General features: G+C 38.5%; 1 protein-coding gene across 6 annotated transcripts in view; it reads right to left on the bottom strand.

Moving 5' to 3' along the window:
• Positions 1–696: 696 nt before the first annotated feature.
• CDH11 (cadherin 11) overlaps positions 697–24,519 on the bottom strand; it is an 86,177-nt gene continuing 62,354 nt past the window's right edge. For all 6 annotated transcript variants that reach the window (XM_054200480.1, XM_054200482.1, XM_054200481.1 and 3 more), the window contains 11 exons: positions 21,794–22,189; positions 20,250–20,544; positions 19,354–19,473; positions 18,715–18,882; positions 15,563–15,750; positions 13,811–14,064; positions 12,734–12,870; positions 12,413–12,534; positions 11,358–11,475; positions 4,583–4,834; positions 697–3,598 (listed from right to left, as the gene is read on the bottom strand). In XM_054200480.1, coding sequence (XP_054056455.1) covers positions 3,102–3,598; positions 4,583–4,834; positions 11,358–11,475; positions 12,413–12,534; positions 12,734–12,870; positions 13,811–14,064; positions 15,563–15,750; positions 18,715–18,882; positions 19,354–19,473; positions 20,250–20,544; positions 21,794–22,021 — 2,379 coding nt within the window. In that variant the 5' untranslated portion in view covers positions 22,022–22,189 and the 3' untranslated portion in view covers positions 697–3,101. The remainder of the gene's footprint in view (positions 3,599–4,582; positions 4,835–11,357; positions 11,476–12,412; positions 12,535–12,733; positions 12,871–13,810; positions 14,065–15,562; positions 15,751–18,714; positions 18,883–19,353; positions 19,474–20,249; positions 20,545–21,793; positions 22,190–24,519) is intronic.

Genomic DNA, 24,519 nt, shown 5'->3' with positions numbered 1-24,519 from the left:
CACGCGCTCAGCTCACGAAATAAACATCGCTCCTGGCCAATGTCACGCTGCCAGTTACTGAGGGCATTTGGAAGGGGTCTGCCGTGTCCCCCCTCCAAATGGTGTCTCAGGCAGGACTTAGAAGAGGCCAAAAACATCACCTGCGCTTGCTGCTGTCCCTTGCCTTACCTGGCTCAGCTGTGGTGATCCTCCTTTTAATTAGGGTTTGTCTTCAAACCCGCTGAAGTCATAATAAATCTTTCAGTTGCCTTCCCCAGCTGCGAGGCTCAGTCCTTCCCCCAGCTCCGTCGGGAAGCGAGACTTCCCGGCGCTAAAATAACTCCTGCAAGCAAATCCCTTCCCAGGGTGCCGAGATCCTTGGGAGCACCGCGAGAAGCTCCGACCCCAGCCCACAGCCTTCTCCGCTTCGTGTCGGGGACTCACCCCAGGCTGGGTTTCGCTCCCTCAGATTACAAACCCGAGACTCCAGCGGCTGCCGCGGTGAAGTTTGAACAGGAATAAACGTTCTGTTGTTGTGCCAAAACACGCCGTTCGCTGGGGGTGCTGCAGATGATACGTAATGAGTACAATTCCCAGCATTTCAGAGGTGGTGTTGGCTGCGATCAGCGAGACTAACTTCATAAAGCGCTAGGGTAATTGCATATTCGCTGGGAACGGGAAAAATAATCAAATGAAAAAGGACAAAACCAGCAGGGAAAGAAAATTTATTTCCAAGCATCTACGAGAGTGCTACAAACAATAGAGACTAAAACTCAAAGCATTTAAAACTATTAAAAAAATGTAGTTGACAATGTCCTTCTTAAAAATTAAACATAAAAATGTAGAAAATGCAGTTATTAACTCTAAAACTTGCTCAATACTGAAATAAACCCAGATAGCATCAATGAGGATGGAGTCCTACAAATGACTTTTTTTTTTTTTTACTTTATTTCCATTTGTTAATTTGTAAATTGATACTCGTTTCATTTTTTTTTTTTATGTTTATTTAAATTTATAATGGAGAAATGTGCAAATCTAGCAAAATATTCTTTGGATTATAAACAGAGAAAAATCAACAACCAAAGAAATTTGAACCGAGTTAATAATAAACTATAGAATCATATAGAATGCATACAGCTATAATAAAGTGAAATATTACAATAAACATTGTAAAGCAAATCTGCTGATTTAGCAAACTCTGCCTTATAAAACATAGGGATATAATGGGACGAGTGAATATGTTAAAAATATAAGAGCTGAAACATCGTTCATAATTTTAACGCGTTAAATTTTAATCTAACTACATATATGGGGGTCTTCAGAAAAGCGATACATCAGATTTCCTCTCAGATCAAGCAGTTTGGAACCCGACTGCAAATGAAGGACGGGGTCTGTAAAATGAACGGTAGAAAAACGTATATCGTTTCTATTTATTGCCTCTTCCCATATTGCAGCTGCTGATCTCTGACCCTAAACAGCAAACTATATTAAATTTAGCAGAAGTACAGCTGTACACAGATGCGGAAAATGTTGATGCGCGGAACATATTCCAATCCCTTGCTCATTCTGAACTAATATAAAAAAAGTTATAGATCATTTTTCGATTAAAAACATACATTACAAAGACCAACTCTGAAAGCACTCTGTATTTCTGTCATCACAAATTAAAATGTCTTCCTATCAGTAGACGATGCTATTCTACTGCAGTGAACGGGGGGGGAAAATCAGAAGAAAAAAGAAAAGAAGTAAGTGCCAGAATCTTAATTACTACTCAGGTAAGGTAATTGTCAGGTAGAACAGTCTTTAGGGAATCTAAAGTGGGTCAGATTCAAGTCTCTAGAACCCGCAGAAGCTTAGCACAGATACGGAAATTCACAAGCCTGGAGTAAATTGTAAGCACAGAGTACTCCTGTCCACTTCTAAAGTCATTTCTGAAACCTCTGGAATTTCTAAGATATAAGATAAATGCATATTACATGGGAAATATTGAAAAGTATTACACTTAATTTAATCCAGAAAACACAGTAGTATTATATGAAGAGTATTCCTGTGTTCTGGGAGCAGCCACAAGCTGTAGATAGAGAGGGTACAAAATGTTCACCAGACGTTACATTTTTTTTAATCTAAAAAACATTTGTAAAATGTACTTGATTTTTAAATAATCACTTAACAAGGCAACAAACCAACTACAAACACATAATAAATAAGGCTATTAAAAGGTCACAATTGTAGTAAATTAGTCAGAACTATAAATGGGACATTAGAAACACTATGTTTTTCCTTATATGCTTAATAACCAGAACAAGAATTAAAAAAGAATCAGTTTATTTCAAAGTCTGCTTCTTATATTGAAGCACATATTAAAGCAACAGTACAATGTTCATAAAATATAAGTGTGATGCTGTAACATTTCTTACATGTCAGAATACTGATATTTGTATGTATACTAAAATAAGAATTTTAAAATTGTACAAATAGATACATTAAAAATGACATAGAAATAGGGCGCCTCCCACTGCAACAAGACAGAGTTTTTATATCTGGCACGTATTAGTTCAAGATGAAAGTATAAGCAAAAAGATTTACAAGAATCAGCAGTAACAAGTTTGATGCTCAAGAGACATAATAATTGTACATTGTACTGTACATACATCATATGGGTTTAAGCTGGCTGAATATTATATATTTCAAGTTTAAAAATGCACTACCATACAGAGTGTCCATAGTTTAAGGCGAAATTACAGCTCAGAACTGTTATCTTTTCTAATTTGTGGAAGCTTCTTTGACATAAAAGATTTAGATGTTCATAATACATAAAAGATTTCCCTTACTTGTAGGTTCGCTTTTAGCATTTTCCTTCATTTAAATATTTTGTATTTCTTAAGTGGGTTTTTTCCTCTAGTGAAGTTGGCAGCCAACTTCTATATTTGCCTTTTGTAGGAAAAGGTACTTCACAGTATTTACCACTTTTATGTCCTTTTTTATCAAAGGAATCCTCTCTGTCAAACTTAAATGTTTAAATGAGATTTTTCTTGATTTTTAAAAAAATACCTGCTTACATTTCTTCTGGATTCTTCAGAACATCGGACACAGTTCTTAAGGCCAAATCTTAAACTTTATTGTTAAGAATCGTCATCGAAAGTGTCTTTGGAGCCATACAAGTCTGCAAGTTTCTTAAATCGAGGTCCCCAATTTTGTAGATAGTCGTAGTCCAAATCAGAATCTGTTGTCGCTGACTCCAAGGAGCTAAGTGAACCAGCCACCGAGCCTCTTCCCTCGTAGCCATAGATCTGAATAGAGTCATAAGGAGGAGCAGTGGGATCGTTATCGGCCTCTTGTATTCTTGTGTTGATGAAATCATCAACATCAACGCTATTAGGAGCCGGCCGGAGCCCTGGTCTCGGCATGTACTGATACTCGGGTTTTATGTCTTTGCGAGGAATAAATCCATTGATGCCATCGGGGTTCTGCAAAGTAGCTATGTCAAAAGCTTCGGTGTCTTCCTCTCCTCCACCTTCATCATCATAAGTAATAATGTTCTCTCGGACATCTTCTTCTTCGAAAACAATCAGAGGTTCTTTTTTCTGCCTTTTCAGTGTTACAAACAACACTACAATGACTAAAGAAAAAAAAGCAAGTTAGACTGCACTCTTAAACAGCGGCTGCTTTATCAATAGATTATTGCCTTCACTGAAACCTCAGCTTTTGTGCTGCAGTTCATCATGTATTTTTGCTAACATCTGCAATTTTAGCATACCTAGCTCCGTAAAAGCATTGATGTTTGTACACAGAATTGAACATGCTGATCTGAGGTTTTCTGTTTGGGCTGAATGCCACTGCTCTTACTAATTGTTCATTACCCCAAGACTAAATCATTTGTGGGCCGCCGGTGCTGTGTGAGGGCTGTGGCGCTGCCTTTGAGCAGCCCAAACACACCTATGTCTGCAATAAACCAACGATGAATCTTTACTCTCTCTCCTGTATGCCCAAAGCTGAACTCTAATTCCATATTTCATTTCCACGAAAACAGAATTTTTCTTAAGCGACGCCTCAAAACACACGCTTTTGTTGTTTTCTTCCTTCTCACTACAAATTTCTATAAAGTAACTCTAAAATCCATAAAAAAGACTATAAATTACTATGGGCAAATTAAAACATTTTATATAAGTATTTTCAAATCATCAGGAAATGCTTTACAGCACTGTCTTAAAAGCAGGTCTTCTGAGCCATTGGTTTGTCTTCACTACAAGAGGAGTTGGAGGGAAATAGCTGGCAGGAGCCATTAATCCTGGCTGACCTCAATAAGGAACCTGTCAACCGGGGAAGATCACAAAACTTCAAGCTGTATGCCATGACCTCCTTTAAATAGTGTCCCCGATTAACGGATATTAGGCCGCAAAAGGACATTCTCTGAGCGCACCTACACAAATTCACTGGTGTTTGCTACTGCACTTATCATATATTGCATTTCAGCCAGGCAAATTAGTACCTCCTATAAAAATAAAAGCTAAGAAATTAAGATTCATTTATCCACCTTGGAGCTGAAGGCAAGGGTAATTTTTTAATGCAAAGAAGTGTAGTAGAGTAATAAGAACTTTTTTACCTAACAAAATCACAATGCAAGCAAGAATGGCAATTAAAGCGCCAGTGCTTAGCCCAGCGTTGAGGATGTAGGCTTCGGCGTTGCAGGAGAGCAAGGAGCCGTTGCTGTCACAGCCGCAGACCCGAATGGTGAGGGTGTTGGTGCTGCTCATAGGGGGGAGGCCACCATCGCTTATTACAATAGGAAGAAGGTATAAATCTTGCTTTTGGCGACTAAATCCTTCACGTCTAACAAGAACACTTGCTGTGTTATCTGTTTAAAGAAGAGAGACAGTCATCATTATTTTTTTCCACAAAGTCATCCTCTTAGTAAATATTGGGAAAATACTTCTTGCTACAATGGCTCTGAATTTTCAGATGCTTCAGCATAATTTGTACAATAAACCAGTACATGTATCGCCTTCCTAATGACCCAAGAACAATTACAGTATTGTGTTTCATTCATACAGTACCACACTCAATATTAATTATTTTAGGGTGATGAGGGTAACACAAGGAACACAAAAAATATCTCTGTTAGTACCTCCTTTTAGCACCCCATGACCTTTCTGAGACACTCAAAATACTTCATCAACTACCAGAATGATTGGGCCTTGACATTGCTCTCTGAGCTGGTTCTAGTCCCTATCCAGAATTAAAGCCTTCAGTGGAGGGGAAAAAACCAAATCCTCCTCATTTATTGTTCTTGGTGTCAGGCCTACAGGAATGGAAGGCAGAAATCTGCACCAAAATGGCCTGTGTTAATGAGACTCCCACCAAAATGAAAAGCCAACATAGAATCATAGAATCGTTTGGGTTGGAAGACACCTTAAAGATCATCCAGGCCAACCATTAACTCAGCTCTGCCAAGTCACCGCTAACCCATGTCCCTCAGCACCATGTCTATGTGTTTCTTATATACCCCCAGGGATGGTGACTCCACCACTTCCCTGGACAGCCTGTTCCGATGTTTGACAACCCTTTCAGCGAAGAATTTTTTCCTAATATCCGTCCTAAACCTCTCCTAACACAACTTGAAGCCATTTCCTCTTGTCCTATTGCCTTTTACTTGGGAGAAGAGACCGACCCCCACCTCGCAATAAGGTCTCCCCTGAGCCTCTTTTTCTCCAGGCTAAACAACCCCTGTTCCCCGTTCAGTGTTGACCTGTTTCAGTAAGAAGCACCAAAGTTAACAGTATTCTGTCAGAACCTGTTTTTCACCCAAACACCCAAGACCAGAATTCAGAAAGCTTGACCATACATGCACAGTGTGGGCACGTTTTGAATTACGTGGCCACAAGGAAGAGTTAAAAGCATTGTTCTAGCGCTATTTCCCATCATTCTCACTGAGCGGTTGCCGGCCATGGGCCTCCTGGTGCAGGGGGTGGATACCCAGCTGCCATCTCAGCACAGAAGGTCATTTTGGAGAGTCCTGCACACTTCCTGCGGCAAAGGCAGTAGAAGGGGAAGCGTGGGACGTGAAACGCTGGGATGAGATGGCCAGCGCTTCCTGCTCCCAGCCACACCGGACAAAGGCGAGGAAACACCAGCAGCGTTTCTTTGTTGTGCTCCTTGTTTCTTGGCTCACAGACTGAACCAAAGTTTATAAAATTGTACACACCCTGAAGTAAATAAAATGAAACGATCACATCTGTGGTTTTCAGACCTTCAAAAACTTGTTTAGGATGAGGATTTACTTCACACAACCTGTTCCGTTTTGCCATGTTCTTTATTTTTCACTACAGAATGGAAAGGAAGAAAAGAAGGGAATGGTTCTTTCATCTACGAAGGGAGGGGTATTCACCTCCAACGGTACACATTTTACTATTGCCTCAGGGTACTGCAGAAGATTAATCATCTTCCTGTTGAAGAGTCAGCATAAATTCCAGCATTTAATAATGCAAATCATAAAACCTTTCTAATGATCTAATCACTGCACTTTCCATGAAAGTTTGTGAATAAATTATACCAAAAGAGAAGTATTGTGCCTTATGTTAACCACCCTTGCAGGCAGTACCCCTGATGTAGGACAAGATCTGAAACCGTCCCCAAATTTGGTGGACACGGGTCAGTTTATGGGATGAGAAGGATGCCTGCACTGGGGCCCTGCTTATCCAACTCTCCCACTAGGAACTTCTGCAGATTACACCAGAAAGGGTGAAATTTTTTTAGGACCGTCTCAGATAGTATCTGTTTGTGACATGCCAAATTAATTCATCTCCCCATACGTAGGCCTCTCCTGCCAGACCACACCTGATGCCCAGCGTGGTCACCTCGGCATGACAGAACTGTAGTCTTTCTGACACTGAAGTCTCACAAAAATAACGTCTGGATAGAAAACAGCTTGTTAACTTCTCCTTTACATGATGGTCATATTTGCTAAGGACAGAGAAGCTGATAAAGATCTGGTTATTTATCGCTTGTGGTTTTTCGAGGTGCCCATTGTCTCTTTTCAGAGTCTTTCTAACCTCCTACATGTTGACACGCCGTATTTGCCCAGCTAGGCTTTGTAGCACAATTTTTTAAAGGACCTTAGTGATATCAGTGTCTGTGTGATAGGAATCTTGTTTTAGGACTTTAAATTAATGGGCTCGCAACAATTTGGTATAAATAGAAATGTAACATCTAATATCTATTAACCTATCAACTAATACTTGAACTAATATATATTGATATAGAATAAAACTATTCCACAGGGTTCTCTAAAATGCATTTAATAATTCATTTCCTCAATATGAGAACAAAGATCTGCTCTATTAAATGAAAGATCACAACAGGACAGATTATTCTTGTGGCAAAAAATATGAACATTAATAGTGGGCTGAGCTACAACTGCCTAGAGGCTGCAAAGGCAACACGGCAGGAAACACAGGCAATATCATATATTAGTATATTAAGTCTGCTGGCTAGGCATTTTTTATTATATTATATTATATTGTATCACATTGTATTTTTCTTGAATTTTGGCAGCTTAAATAGTATTCCTAACTAGAAATAGGAAGAGGATGGCAAATTATTCAGTCCTTACACAGACTGGCCAATTCCGCTGCACTCAATTACATTACACTGAGGCTGAATTTGATCCAACGGTTGATTTATCTGGTTTAACTTGAAGTGATTTCTAGTTTAATTTTTTTTTTAAATAAAAGGAAAAATCCAATCAACATGTCTGGCTAAAGTTTATAAAGGACTACCATACATCAACCTAAAAGGTCACTTTTTTAAACTTTTTTTCCCGTTTATGTTCATTTCTCGTATTTAGAAGAAACATAATATCCATAAGTGGAAAAAACCTCTTTTACCTAGATAAAAGATAACATATAATCCTAGCTAATATTCTCATCCTTGCTTTTTCATTATTTTCAAGTCCCAGGAGTATAACTATAATCCAGGTATAATGGCATTTTTTAAGCCCAGAAACAGAAGTTAAATGTCAACACCAGCTTAAAACTATCACTTAACACATATGGGAGCTACTTGACTGACAGTCTTAATGAACACAATGGGGGTTAACACAAGACAGAAGGAAGCAAATAACCATCTCAACACTACCAGAAAAATACGCACACTCTCATTTTTCCAGCTATTATTGTCTGGGATATCCAATATCCAAAAGCGTTGTAAGTGAAGATTACCTACACTCTCCATGAAATCTTCACAATTACTTTATGGTGATCTTTAGAGTGATCTTCCTGGCCTTTGATTTTCGTCTTTTTCTCGGTGATCTTATTGATGCTTTTCCAGTTTTTCCTCTATATACAGGCAAATGCAGCTTAGTTTTTGGGGGCCTGTTAACATATGTATTGTGTAAGGAGGCTTCTAGATTAAAGAAGCTGACCACGGCGTGTGGAAGGTGTCCCTGCCCGTGGCAGGGGGTTGGCACTAGATGATCTTTCAGGTCCCTTCCAACCCAAAGCATTCTATGGTTCTACATCAGAATGTGAGTGCTGATTCAGTAAGAAACCTAAACAAGTTCAGGGGTCCATCTGTCCAAATTCATTACCAGGAGTGGCAATTGTTGTGGATAACCCATGGCAAAATCCCATAACTTTATTGTTCATATGTTTCAAATTTCCTTCATTAAAAGGCCTGAAACTGAGAGCCAGAGGACACGCTTCTCTGAAAAAAGCGGATTTTAGTCACTGATTTTTAGCGGACTCACAAATTTAATTCCAGCCTTTGTAAAGCACTAATTTGTGTAGCTGAGAGAATTGCTACGCCTCGCTTTTACCATCGCGGTGTAATTCGCGGTAAATCGGGGCGGTCGCAACCCTCCCCGCAGCGCTGGGTGTGTGCCAGGCCTCCGCCCGCGGGAAGGAGCCCAAGGAAAGGCCATTGCAGTTTAGGATTAAAAGCAGGAAATCCGTTTGCTAAAAACCTGTCTCTCTCCTGCAAAGTGTCATGAGCCTCTCCTGCTCTGACTTCAGTGGGAGTAAAACTGAACAGAGCCTGGGCAAACACAGCGCTGTTTATTTACGTGGTATAATGTAAGTAAACAGCGCAAAAGTAATTCAGTGTTTTATCACAGCATGCGATAAGCCATTATCTCATGTTTTCTATGGAAGATAGGCTCAGCTGAAAAACGTGGTAACACAGTAGGCTATTAATAGGATGTAGAATGTGATTACGTTTTTTTGGATTACTGCAGTATGTGATTACTTTTAGGAGTTGGTAGAAAGAAACTCTATTAAATGATAATTATAGGACTGTATTCACTTTAAAGTTCTGTAATAGACCCAAACATTGCAGTTTTCATTAACTGTTCTCCGCAGTTAATAAAGCCATTTTTCTTTAAAACTAGCAATTCCCTCTGAAAGTGGTGGCATGGTATATAGACTACTCAGATTTACAAATGAAAAGAGAAATTTTAAATGATCATGTAAATTATTTGACTTGCAAATGGTAACACACTCACTCGGAGAAGTTTCTTTATATGGAAGTACATCGAATTTTAACCGTTCTACTTTGCTCTGTAGTATAACTTATTTAAAAAACAAACACAGAAATAGTTAAATTAACATCATCACTGCACTGAGGATTGTACGAAAAATATGAGGGAAAGCCAGGATGGAAATGGATGCATTTCATTACACTATTCATCTCCTAAACACGAAATTATACAGGACGATTCAATCCTTAAATACTGTCTTGTTGAAATAACCTTTTGCAGTATTGTCAGCTACAGTCACTACATTCAGCTGACGTCACCGTTTCCATTACGAAACATTTTTATCTGGGTATATTTGTCATGTAAAAAAAAGAATGAATTTGCTGCATATGGAAATGAAGGATTAATGCAACCGGCTGGAGTCAGGAACCATAACACCATTTGCCTGCAGCTGTATCACAGCATCTCAATTCTGACCTATGCTTCCTCTGTTAGATTTTATAATCTAATCCATTTTCAGTTTGATATGGTGACCACAAAATAGCTTTTAAAGAGAAACTTGGCCTCAGGGTCTCAAGCGAAGAATACATTTTTATTTACTTCTCTCTAAAAATACATTCATCAATTTTTTAAAAAATTGTGTTTTGCTACTTGGAAGAGAATAAATGTATCCCCCCTCCACTGGGTCCTCTATGAATTGCTTATGTACGTACACGTGTCAAGCACCAGGCAACAGCATTACTTTGATCCTTCAAGAATAACAGAAATTTTGTTTGGGAACTCTGATGATAATTACCCTCACTTCAGATGTGATAGAGATATAAAGCACACCACAACACAACACTCGAGAGCAAGAAGTTGTTACTGAAATCACGGATCTGGATTATGTTGCCTTTTGCACTTCTGGCAATCTGGAAGAAGTCCTTTGGATTCATTATTTAAACCGGTTCAACAGAGTTCTATGTTTCAGAAAACAGTCAAGTTTTCCTTCAAACATTAAAGCCTGCTAATTAAAACCAATTTCTTAGAAGTTGAAACAGTTTTTTCCCTGTACAGGAAAATAACAAATGAACGTTGAATGAGAACATGACATAGATTATCGTTAAATAAATAGAATAAATATTTCTAATGACTGAATCTGTCTTTTTTCTGCTTACCCTCTCTGGTTTCCTCAAACTCTGGCACGTTAGGTTCCCTGACGCTATTAGATGATCAAATAAGATCTGATGTTCACCTATGCCTGGGGTTTTTTTGCCTATAGATTTCTTGCATCTTAACATCAATCTGAATGCAAGGCTCTACTTTATTTCATGAACAGAAACTTGGCAAAGGGATCAGGATACCCATTATCCTGAGATACGCTCAATCTGGGTATGTTCCACAACAGAAATTCACAGATGTATTTCCTGCAAAAGGTTCGTGTGGCAGGGATTTTATCCCATTAGGCATCTAGTCCATGTCTCTTGTGATCCATAATTTAAAAAACTAGCAAGCACGGAAAGGTGAACAAATACAAGCAACTTAACAATTTTCCTGCCTTAGCTAATTTTAGCTTAGCGAGTAAGTTTTCTCTAAATCAAGATCTGCCAATTACGTTTAGCGCAAGTTTTTGTCAATGTTTTTTACCCTCTTCCTGGGAGATAAAATGGCAGCGGGTTTTTCATGTAAGGTATGATTATGTAGTTTAAAATATATATTCAAGAAAATGAAAGTGAGTTAACAAACATTACATTATTTCAAGAACATCCCTGTATTTCAAGCTGTATCTTTTCTGCTTTTCTCCCCTAAATCTCTGGAAAACAGACACCGTCCAAGTTAATGAAAATGCTGTGGCATGACATTATGTTGACCATTAGTTTTCCTTTGTCATTTCTTTGGACACTAGTATAGAGGGAATCTTTGCACAAACCTCTGTTGTCTCTGAGTGTAAAATTCGGATTATGAATGATTTCAGGTGGTAAACTGAAGATAAATCTTGGTCCATTGGCCGAGTCATCCTTGTCATCAGCACTAATTGTAGTAAATTGCTGTAAAACAAAAGTACTCTGTAAACAAACAGCTCCTCCTCTGGTTCCATCACATCTAGACAACACACTGAGAAATCCCTTGAACACGACGAATTTTGATATAGCAGAAACCCCCCAAATACCTCAACAAATATATGCAATTATAAACACAAAACAGCCTCAAAATTAGAACAGGCAGTCTTAATTTGCTATTACATTTAACTAACACAGAATTATAGATGGAAAAGTGTACAGCTATATATACATTCTTATAAACAAATGATAACTTAGTAGACTAAATAAAATTATGCAGAAAATTCAGCAGCTCAGAGGCTGTTATCACACTGTCCTTTCCAAAATGCTACACTAACTCCACAAGTGCAGATAATGTGTAGAGCAGTATTTCTATATCATACTAACCCCTCTTCCTCACAGATAGTTCAGGGGTAAATCTGGAGGCGAAACCCTCCAAGCACTGTACTGTGATTCTTGCCGTAAGATGCTGAGGTTTTTCTCTAATATCCAGAACAGGCTCCCAACTGGGAGAGCTGCTCCCAAACAGCTTCGTTGGACATGTGATGGTGGATACCCACAGTCAACACCGGTCACATTCAATGTGTTGAAAAATAAACACATGTGTTCAAAATATAAATATTTTTTATATTTTATAATATAAATATAATAATACAGAAATTATATATTTAATATATGTTATTAATATATAAAATATAAATTTATATTATAAATAATATAAATATAATAAATATAAAAATAAACAGTGTTCAAAAATAAACCAAACAAACAGGAAAGTGCCTTCATGTGTGCTCTAGGCATTTTGGCTAGAATTTCAAAATAAATACTCGTTTACTACCCCTCATTTGAGCTGCCAACCCCAAACCGGGCTAACAGCCTGACGCAAGGAATCCCTGCGCAGGGAAGGTGGTGGGCACAGGCGTACCTGGTTGCTTCGAGCATTCTCGCAGACGAACGCTTCATAGGCTGCTGCAAATTTGGGAGCGTTGTCATTGACATCGACGACCTTGATTGCAACTGGAACTTTGGCTTCCTGGTGTTGTTTGTCTATGGGAGGAAGCAAAACCAAAATGAACCAGAAGCAGGAAAACCCCTCAAAACAAACAAAATCCCAGCTGTGTCCAGGTAAAAATTAAATAGGCTAAAGTACTTGTATTAGGATTTACTGCAGCTTATCAAACCGAGACAATGAGAAGACTGCAGAATTTATACCATTGATCATAAAATATCTTAGTGAAATACTTACGGACTTCAACTGCAAATACAGAGATATTATGCCAAGCAATTTCTTCCCTATCCAAAGCCTTTGTTGTCTTGATATTGCCATCTTCTGCATTAATAATAAAATATCTTTCAAGGTCAGTGTGACGATCAATTGAATACCTAAAGATTGAAAGTCAGTAATTAGATAAAAGAAGGACTTGGTACTTTCATGTATCCAAATTTGTTCTATACCGTTATTATTTTTAAATAAATGGAAGTAGTACACTTACTGTTACCCTTAACACCATTGTTAAAGGAATGATAGGTGGTTCTTTTAAAAGGAGATTCACCTGGTCGGTTGCTACTTTTGGAAAAAATATTACATCACAATGTTTGTTCTAAGTGAAAATTATTGGTCTTTGAAGTCTCTATATTAAGGCCCCAAAATATTCTTCTCAACATATTTTCTTCTCTTATAAAACATGATAAAAATATCTACTGAGATATTTTTATGTTCTTCTGTTTCATGTTAATCAAGAAGATCTTCTAAGCCTTCTGATCTCTGGATTACTCAGAATGTTAATTGATCATACCAGATTATTGAATATTATCTATTATCTACACATTTGTACAGCTTTATACAGCTCTGGTTCTCACATTTTTACCTTGAAATTCTTTGAAATGTTAACTATACCCACAAAACAGAGTTTCATATTTTAATTTACACTGAAAACATGACAAACAAAAATAAATGAATAGAAGACTACCCAACGTAACTGCACAAAGTACGTGTGCATGTGCTTGTCATTAGCAATTAATACTTAACAATTACCCAACGTAATCTCTAATCTACTGCGTGGACTTCTATCTTTTGAGAAAAAACCCGCTGTCTATTTTAGGTAGACATAGCTATGGTTTTCTTCCTTGGTGATACAGGCTTTGAGAAACCAGTAACTTACGAAACAAGACATAAAAACAATTTTGTATGGTTAAAGTTATTAATATTCTGGCTGAATTTAGAACATTACTATGCTGGATCTATCACACTATTTTAATAACTTGCATAACAATCCTACAAGCTAATGCTTCGAAAGAAGCAGCCTGCTCTAACCAAGCATACCGTATAGCACTGTTTGCGGCATCAGGGTCTTTGGCATGTACTTTTCCAACCACAGTACCAGATGCTGCATTTTCTTGTACTTCAAAAATATAACTTGGCTTTAAAAATACAGGTGGCTCATCAGCATCTTCCACTGATATCTTCACTGTCACTGTGTCCTTGAACGGCCCATTGCTGATGAACTTAGGATCAATATGTACATTGGCTGCCTCTACCTTCAGACTGTAGGACTTTTTGGTTTCAAAATCTAAGAGCTGCGAGAAACAAGACAGTGCATTCCACAGTTAGGAAAACTAGAGTGTAAAAGCAGTAAGCAGTCCCCTAGTATTCAATGACGTAAAACAAATGTGAGCATCTCTCAACAAGCTCGGACTGAAATGTGTGTATTTAAAAACATAAAGACTCAAATGGAAGGAGCTACGTTCTATGTATGGAGCAGCATAGGAAGGCACTCAAAATATCACGACAGAGTCCTTGTCTTGCTCTTTGCTTGCTGTATCACTCGGAAAATCATCTTTACTGGGAAAATTAACCATGTCTTCAAGCAGCCTTCCGGGTAGCACTAACAGGTGATAGACAGGAGAAGGGTTCCACAAAATGCCAGGCTTGGTCTATCCCAAGATGGCAGGCATTCCTCAAGAAGTATGGATGTGGCTTGAATTGCTACTGGGTGCTCCGTGAGATAGGACAATGGGAAGTTAAATTATTTAAGCAGTAGGGGAAATATGAAGATGGTCTGCAGTGCTTTCATTGCACTTTACAAAGGGGAGGTGAAATAGCGCCCCATGGGGTAGGTCCTTTTGGCAGCCTGATCAAAGTCACAGCATATCTGCACTGTCGTCAATGGGAAATGGCTGTGGGGTTGCAGCATTGGTAGCCTCACAATGACCATGTCTCTAAGTATCCGAGAAGCAGGTGCCAACCACCATTCACAAAGTATGGTAACACCATAGAGGCTGAGCGGTGTGACAGTTCACCCACGTTTCAGAATACACAAAAATACACTCCCACCTCTAGAACAGACAGAGTAATTGAACCACAGCACAGTTTTGACCAGAGGAGACCGGTCTCCTCTTGAGAGGCTGCCCCGATGTGCAGGGTAGGGCCAACTTTGAAGTTAAGTTGCCCAGGCCTTTTCCTTTGAGTTTTGATTATCTCCAAGAGAGATGAATAGCGATAAAGATAAAAAACGGCAAAATAATAACCCTTAAATAATGAGTAAGAGTTACAATTTATAATCTGTAATTTAAAATTAATTTAATAACACTTTTAAAGATCACACTGATAGATTGTATATGAAATCACCTCAGTATTTTTGCTGCTTTTGGCATAGCCTGTGACTCCTTCAGAACAATATTGTGGACAATGCACAGCTGAAGAATTCAAACTATAGGGCATGAGGCTGTTCAGACCGAACATGAAGCAACAGTGAATGTCTGCTACTTATCAGCGCTAGGCAAAACTTCATTAACAATGAAGCTGATGGCATTGTATTTTACCGTGACTTTTTATTATGAATTCATTTAGTTTGTGCAATTAATCCACTGTACAGTATTTATGTAACTCTTCTTGGTTATTTTCTTCCATTCCAATTCAGCTAATGGGGAAATGGAATATTAAGAGTTAATCACAGCTTTAGAAACAAATCAAGTGAAATTGCATTTACTGATACTTTAGCTTAGGTGGTAATCCATTATTACCAAATATTCTGTCAGCAGCAAAGAATGCCACACATTAGTAGGTATAACTCACCTTCTTAAGCTTTACAACACCTTCCTGAGTCTCATAATCTGTTGTAATTTCGAACATATCCATGCCATCTCCATCAATGATGCTGTAAGCTACTAAGCCATTCTCCCCAATGTCTGGGTCTTTGGCCTTCACTCTTCCTACTTCCTCTCCTGGGACAGCCGCTTCCGACACCGACATCTGGTACACACCTGGTGGAAGGAAAAAAGGCATTTGCCTTAAGTATGCAGTCTGCTCTCCAGTTGTATATTTACTCGTTTAACTTGTAAGTTCCAAATAAACACAGTAATTTTTTTACATTTTCAAATCCCCTGAAGGAATGTTATGTTATATACAGCTCCAAGAAGCAAGTCATCTGTGAAATCTTAAACGACATTACTAATTTGTACAAAATTACCTCCGCACTGATGTTTTACACAATGTCTGTGTATCTCTCTGTTCGGGGTGGGGTTAAAAAGACAACCAATCATTCGGAATGCAGAAATTGTTGTGACATCAAGGTTAGCATTCATATCAGAAATGTTATTACAAAAATGGGAGGAAAATTCTCTTTCATATGACTGATGGTACGACCTTCAACTCTGTAGAGTCCAGAAGCATTTCTGCCCACTCATTCAGGAGGCACAAATTACATACAATGAATTGGATAAGACCTAAAGAATAAATCTGCGGCTTTCTATGGCTTTAATTTGGAGCGTGAACGTATAGTAGTAACGATTATGAAAATTTAACACGCCAGAGAATACATACCAATGTGTACGGGATTCCATAGCAAACAAAAAATGGCTTTCCCTCATCAAACTCCAATAGGAAAACCATCCCCAAACATCCCACAGATGCGTTGCCATACAGGTTTCTCCTTGCACAGTCAGGGACACCAGAGGAGAGCAATACTGCTCCTGGATAAACCTCTCTCTCCAGCAGCTGTCCTTTAGGCAGCATTGATTCCAGGACCTTCCCAACCCACTCCAGAGTTCAGATAACATACCCTGATCCTAAATGTACAAATCCTATGTCAGCATTTTCTGTCACTTCATCAGCATTAATAAATTGGGGGGAAAAAGCATGAAAAAATAAAATAATCTAATTTGTCTCCCTCTCCGTAATTGTTCTTCGTTGCTACATGAGCACCCTAGGAACATCAGGAGACTTACACCAGGAAGGGACTTGGCTCATTACCCATAAAAACAATTGGCACATGTCATTGAAATAGGTCATTAACTCCAGTCACAAAGAACCCAAAATTTAAGCACATAACTCATTAAGGGTTTGAGCAATGAATAAAAAAGAAAAAACAAAAAAGGAGAAGAAGAATAAAAACCCCAACCACTTAGATGTTTATATAAACAAGTTGGGTCCTGGTTTTGAGTTAAAAAGCATTGCAAATTATGGTTTTAAATTGGGGGTGAATGATGAAGTAGAGTAACTGCTACTTGGCATTTCTGATAATTTTAAATATTCTCCCAAAACACTCAGCAAAGTGGTTTGAATTTGTAGAAAAAAATCCATCGTGTGATGAAGTTACTTAACAAAATACCATGTACTGGGGTCCCAGGTTATGAATTGAAGTGAAAAGGTATGTTTGCGAGGTATGTAAAACCCGACATTTTTAGGATTTAATACTCTCCTATTAGGAATGGTAGAAAATATTGACATAGATTTTTACATTTAGGGACTGGCTACGTCAGTTAAGCTCTTGCATGAGGGTCCAGGAAGCCGCGAGGATGGAGGAAGAGCTGTTAGAGAGATGGTCACGTCCAGGAGGTATCAGTGTCATAATGGCTGCTCAGAGGAGAAACAGGGTAGGCTGGGACGGTGCCTGCGCTGCACTCCAAAAACCCCAAACCCACACGGAGATGAGATGCAGAACAGATGTGTGGGTCCATTAATGTACTTCCACCCAACTGTGAAGACTGAATCTGTTAATGTCAGCCCTGATTAATTTTATATGTGAAAAGTAAATAGCACAGGTATAAAAAATGACTTTATTTGACCACCAGTAATACACTTCAACCATCAATTTAAAACTGTAATTGTACTAAATTTGGTTTGTATTGCAACGGTAAATATAAGTCTTGAGGAGTATCCAGTCTTAACTTTTATCCTTGTGGGCATTCACCATTCACTGAGAGTGTTTATAGAAGTAAAGGATGAAGCATCAACACTCAAAATGAAAGGCTATGTGAAATAAAAAATGATGCTTGCTCATTTGAAGGTCTGTCAAAGACCTGAAAGGGCATAATTGGGAGCTGTTAATACACTGTGCAATGCTTTCATCAAGGGACAAGAAAAGCAAGAGACTTCAAGCCTGAGAAACACAGCTGTAAGAACATAAAGTAGATCTCCTTTCCTTTGTCCGCCCTTATCAAAAACCAAAGTGGATTTGTTCATTGAAAAACACTATCAGAACTGTGCTTGCAAATCGCTATGAACTTCAGGAGTACTGAAAGGCATGACAGGAGGCCACTTGGAGACTTCTATCCAACACCATAAACCTAACTGCCGCACACTTGCTATGTCACTACTGCACACTGCAACTCTGCTGACACAGAAGAATCGGTTCCTATGCAATACACACGGGGATCTTTGTTTTAACTTCCTCCTATTTCCCCGCAATGATTTCTTAAAGTTCTTGTGATCTGAGCAGAGTATTAAACACTGTTTGCTTTTTTCAAGCATCTTTTACATCCCCACTATAATTATGAAAATGGGAAAGGAAGTAAGCCAGCTTATCCTGCGCTTCTGTAGGGAAGGTACATTTTCTAGTACTTTTGACCGATGTGGTTTAACACACAAGAGAGCCCTCAAGAAATGGGGCTTCTTTCTCCATTGACAGAGAGGTCCAGACTATGTCTCCTGATCATATCATAGGTGTATTTCTAACATAGCATGGGCCAGTAGTTTCAAAAATGAAGTGTATGGCTAGGAATCTTTGTAATATAATCTTGACCTTAAAAAACGTCTCACTTTGCAACACAAAGTAAATAACCAAGATACGAATGTTACTAGAAAAAATATGTAAATAATATTTCTCTATTCACCTGTGTGCTCTGATAATCCACTGTTTACTGCTTTTTGAAGTTTTGGATATGTCTGATACTATACAAATACAGGTACTAATAGTAAATGTGAGTAAGGAATTTATGGTTACTTACTCTGTGGGAACTTTGGTGGGTTGTCATTGACATCTGTAAGTGTAATTGTCACTTTGGTTGTCCCTGAGAGGCCTCCCATGTGTCCTCCCATATCTTTTGCCTGTATTACAACATGATACTCTTCCTTAGCTTCTCTGTCCATATTTGGAAGGGCGGTTCGGATAATTCCTAGAAATAAAAGGAAAAGATGTCACATACTAATTTTCAGGAAAAAAAATGGATACTGCATTTTTAGTTTGCATTAAAATACAGCAATACGTGCAGTGATGGCGCAGATTCTGTTTTCCCTACACTGTGCATCATGCTATGCAAGGCAAGTTGCCCAAATGTTCAACACAGTTGAACGCAGAACTACCCTGGAGAACTACAGTTCAGCACAGAAACTGCCATTTCTATCATACTGTATCATACCACAAAAGAAATAGTATCATCTTTCTAGTGTGTACCCAAAAGCTCTACCAAATGCCGGGGGACCAGCCTGCGAAAGCGCGTAGCCAGAGTCAAGAGAGAATGAAAGAAGCTTTGCTCAAACACATCAGTAGATATACCCAACTGCACTGCCTCAGTCAATAGATTTAGTTCTTCGTTTTAATGTATTCCAGTTATGAGGTCCTACTCAAATAAACTGCTCAATAATACCTGTTTGAGCTTCCACCGAGAAGTACGGCTGACCTTCAAGAATACTGTAAACCAATTTGGCACTGTTCCCATAGGTAGGATCATCAGCATCTGAAGCTGTTACCTGAATAACTGATGTACCTAAAAATGGAAAGCAAACACAGAAGGAATACAGTCAGAAGCAAACATGTCTGTAAGAACCGTGCAGAGATGCTTTCAGTCGTATGGCATAACTATTTCTTAACTTTCGTATTTCCAGGTTTGGTAAATGAAAAAATTTACTTGGCAATTTATATACGACAGAATAGACTCATACGATCCAAAAAGATTTGTCACCAGCTGTGATGTGGATTAATGTTCTAAACAGTGAAGATATAAAAGTCAGCAGCCACTCTGTACCATTACGGGTTTTTTTCCTCAGTAGTTTAAGCATTACATTGCTTTTGTTGTTAGACAGCCAAACAATAGTTTTCTTTTTACGTTTTCCTCAGTAAGTTTCAGAGAAATCATTGCTGTAGAAATCTCTGAGATAGACACAAGCTCAGGACATGAAAATGGAACAGACAGTGAGGCAGTAACTCCTTAGCTTTATTACGCAGCTCTGCCAAAGGAATGATATTGATGTTTACCCCAGAGGATTCACACTCCATAAATTCCAGGGGACCCTCACGTTCCTCCCAGGAGGAAACACTCCTGTTCTAGAAACCATCTACAGACACTTCAACCGTGACAGCTAGTAGCTGTGCAGGGTTTGATTTGGTCAGCAAATCAGATAAATTGACTGAGTCACTGGCTGAGCATGAAGTAAATTTTACTTCCCAAATTCTAGAGGACAGGAGTTGAACAAAGCCAACACGTACTGACAATGCAACATCTTCCACAAGGCCAGCAACTGAAGTGCATTTATGAGTACTTACCTACATTTGATCTCTCTGGCACATTGGCATGGTAGTTTTCATGAAGAAACTCAGGCGGATTGTCATTTATATCTTGAACTTTAACAATGAATTCAGAAGGTGGTTCCAAAGGTCTGTTTGTGTTCCTGTCTACAGCTTGTGCCGTGAGAGTGTACTGAGCTCTCTCCTCCCGGTCCAGTGTCTTTGTTGCATGGATGTTCCCTGATTTGTCATCAATAACAAAAATGATTCCTGCTCCTTCACCTGAGAGAATGTATTTAATGTTTCCATCTCCAGAATCAATATCTGAATGAAGCTACAAAATGAGAAATAGACAGAACTTAACAAGATGGTATATATTTCACGTATGTGTTTATGAAACAAAGAAGTTCATGAAATTACTATAATTTCATAGTTTTCAAAAATCTTGCCTGACACCAGGCACTAATCCACGCCGGGGCATGCGCTGCACGCACACCTGCCCCGCGTTCAGAGGAGGTGCCTGCACGGACTCACATGCTACCACACGTAGGGTGCTACTGAGACCCGAGCTTTAAGATTTAAGGAACAGAATACACAAGAAGATAGTTATAACAGGTTCTTTATACAAATGAAGTCAGAAGAGTCATTTTTACAAAGATTTTGCACGCTTCATACTAATCGTATTCTACTGGGGTGCATGCAAAAAGCTGTTAAGTGACAGATGGGATGTCACAACTGAGCCAATCGGTGATTGCCAACTAGTTTTTAATTAGAACCTCTTTAATATAAAAGTAACAAACGCTTACTAAGCATTCTTACTTTCACAACCAATGCGCACTTCAGTTTGACGAATGAGGGAAACATTGAGCCAAATTACAGATGTATTGATTTTACATTGACATCTTCAAATTACACAATACTAACCACCTTTTTAAACCAGAATACCCAGAATGGTATTTGCTGTCATTGAGCCTGTTCTCCACCCTTTTGTGCTGGGGTTAAGTCAGCACAGCACTGCTGACCATTTATAAAGTGCCAAATACCCTGTTTTATTTATGCATTTACATTCTGTTAGTGTTGAACAGTAACAGAGTAAAAAAATCAGTCAGGGATGTGTGTGTACATACACATGTGCACACAGATATGTATCTCCCTCTATAAAACAACCCTCACACGATAACTTGAAAACGAAAGGATGAGGAGATACCTATTGAGCAGTACACTTCTACTGAGCTGCTGAGTTAGACATTACATTTTTAATTACTATTTTTAAAGACCCAAGAATGATACCAGATATTCTTGAGACATACTGTCGCTCAATTGGTTGCTCTGGTTCTTGCTGTTGTGCTTACACACCTTCATTCAAAGACTGCTGAGGTCAATGGAAAAATTTGTATTCACCTAGGTAGTGTTTTGCTTAGCACCTTAATTGACCTTCAATAAAATGATTAATTCTAGGTGAATAAGTAGCTGCTGAAGCAGCAGCTAATACAACAGAAAAATAATGGTGAGAAAAAAAGCAATTCACAAAGTAATAATATAAATTAATAATATCAATGAATGAAAAAGAAATTCCTTCTTACCCTTCCTACTAGTACAGGATCTGGTCCCGTATACTCTTCTATAACAAAGAACTGATTCCACACCCAGCCTCTTTTGGAGCGGTGCAGAACTTGTCCTTCTTTTCCTTTTTCATGGTGCCCATGAAGCGATGGCCTCGCGTGGTTCAGTTTTTCTGTAGTTATGGCATGGCTGTAATACAGCATGCCCAGGCAGATAAGAGCGGCATGTAAACAATTGTCCTCCTTCATTTTTGGTTATTTTGTAGGCACGGGAGTATCCGAGAATCTACCCCTTCCACCTTGGAAGTCAACGAGTTTGGGGCTGCTGAAAAGTTTCAGATAAACTGTTCTGCACATAGGATGCCACCATGCATTAAGCACATCACTTTAATGCTCTGCAGCTTCCCAACTTAATTCCTGCAAGAAAGTAAAATGGAGAAGACTGTCAGTTCTTCTAGGTCTTCAAGGTGCAATGATTCTTTCATTAAGCAAAATGCAACTAGGACTAGCTCGGAAAATTTCAAGATAATAAGATTAAAATATATTAATAATTATGAAATACTGAGCATATTTGGCGTTTTGTCACACATTAACTGCACCTTGTAAAACCTCCTGGCTTGCTGGTTAGAGCACTCGTTTGGAAGTTGAAAGATAAAGAATCATGCTCTCTCATGATCCTTCCAAATGGAATTAGACCAAGATGCAAGGTAACTGTAGAAATATCTAATTTATATCTAAGCCCTCGTTGGAGCTTAGATGTAAGCCTTAGATTTAAGCTGTTAAGCCATAGGTTTAGATGTAAGATAGATACCAAGATATTTGCTTATCAAGAATGGACTATTTCTACACATGCCTGGAAAAAGAACTTTTCATGACCGACATATTTTCATGCTGAAAATAACCACGTACGATTTCCTAGGCAGGAGCAGTGCCTGACAGAACTCTGAGGTCTCGCATTCTCGATTTAGACCCTTGAAGTGGCCCTTCTACCTCCCTCTGAGGATCCAGTCATCAGAGCGGAGAAGCAGCACTGATTGCCAATTCTGCTGGCTTTGGTGACAATTAATGCCAGAAACCAATAAAAACATATTCAGACACTTTTGATAATATACCAATTGATTTGGCTATTTGTTACCACTCTCCCTGTGATTTAAATTACCAGAATTATATTGATTTCTTACTTTCTAATAATTCTTAGAACACTAGGTCAGAATTAATATTTGAAGCAGAAATTGCATAATACAGTGAAACCCAAACTAAGGTCTATACCTCCAGCAGCTAACAATCCATCATGAAGTCCACTTTTGACTTATCCCTGGGGTTTCCAATACATTCTCCTTCAGTCTTTACAGAACAGCCAATTTTTACAAGGTCCCTACGATATTTGTTTCAGCTTTCAGTGTAATACGCTTCACTCTTCTACCAGATACTAATAAAACATTCAATGTTATATTCATACAGGCATATGTATAAATATATGCTACTATCTTCTTTAAAACAGAATGGGTTTTTTTATGAGAAATAAGGAGATCTTACACCTAGTATTTTAGCAGACAAAATGTGATTATAGGGAAAAGCTTGAACCTACATCACCATCCTGTAACTCCAGCGGCAGACAGCCAGCTCAGTAGGACCAAACCCGCTCATCTTGAGATGTTTTTCTCAAATCCTGAGCACTCATGCCCTCCCGTCCATCACCCTTCGCACAGTTTACATCAAAATACACACCCAACATTGACAGACAGGGGTTTATAAATAAGGAATGAAATATTTGGTTTTATTTCCTAAATGATAAAAGCTAATTTTTAATTTTTATTTTACTGAAAATGGAAATAATCTCAATTACAACATCACAACGGCTCCAGCATAATGAATTAAATGAAAGTCACGCACATAGATGCAAACATAATCTGGCTTTCCTAAGTATATTTATTACGTACAACACTTGGTGTATTCATTTAATTTTGTACTATTGTTATATGATGTCGCATTACAGGTAACTCCTACCAGCATGGAAGACATGAAAAAGAACACAATCTCTATTATTTTGGTTAGAAAAATGTTTTTATTCTGACACAAGATGCGTGTAGGTGAAGTGTGGAGCATTAGGTCTGCGCTTCTAGAGCTTATTTCGTATCTCCATTTTGTTGAGAGGGGAAAAATAAGGCAGGACTTAAAGGACCTGAAAATTGAGATTTAACCTATTTTGTAAATGGCTTAAATATACAAAGCCTTTCAACGCAAGTTATTATGATAATAGTTAATTCCAAAAGGAAAGGACACTTTTCCCCCACAAGTTTTGCATAGAAAAAATAACATTGAAGCCCCAACAAATGCCCAGTATAGCTAACTAGGCTGGACAAGTACACTTGCTATAGGGATCTATGGGATGTTACTCGTGTGCAGCAGAGAGAGGTGCTTGGGCTCTTGGACTGTTGAGCGGGGCCTACGTGCTCCAGGCAGAAATGAAAGAGGAAGGTACGCCTAGACAGCTGGGCATTTTGAAACCTGCTGTGAAAAAACCAAAAGTAAGCAAACTGCTTACATTAATAGATTTTGGATGCATTTGAAAATTAACCTCGCTGATAATTATTCTTCATTAACGTCACATAATGATCTCAACAATGAAAATAAGTAAACAAATATGACCGTTATTCCCAAACTTCTCTATACTGTTATGTAAATCAGTAAACACTTTATAAAGATGCTTAACAATAATGGAAGAGCCAAGCTAATACATACGCTGC

The sequence above is a fragment of the Rissa tridactyla genome, chromosome 4 (genome assembly GCF_028500815.1).
Source record: "Rissa tridactyla isolate bRisTri1 chromosome 4, bRisTri1.patW.cur.20221130, whole genome shotgun sequence".
Classification (NCBI taxonomy): Eukaryota; Metazoa; Chordata; class Aves; order Charadriiformes; family Laridae; genus Rissa; species Rissa tridactyla.
This window is presented reverse-complemented; position numbering and strand designations above follow the sequence as displayed.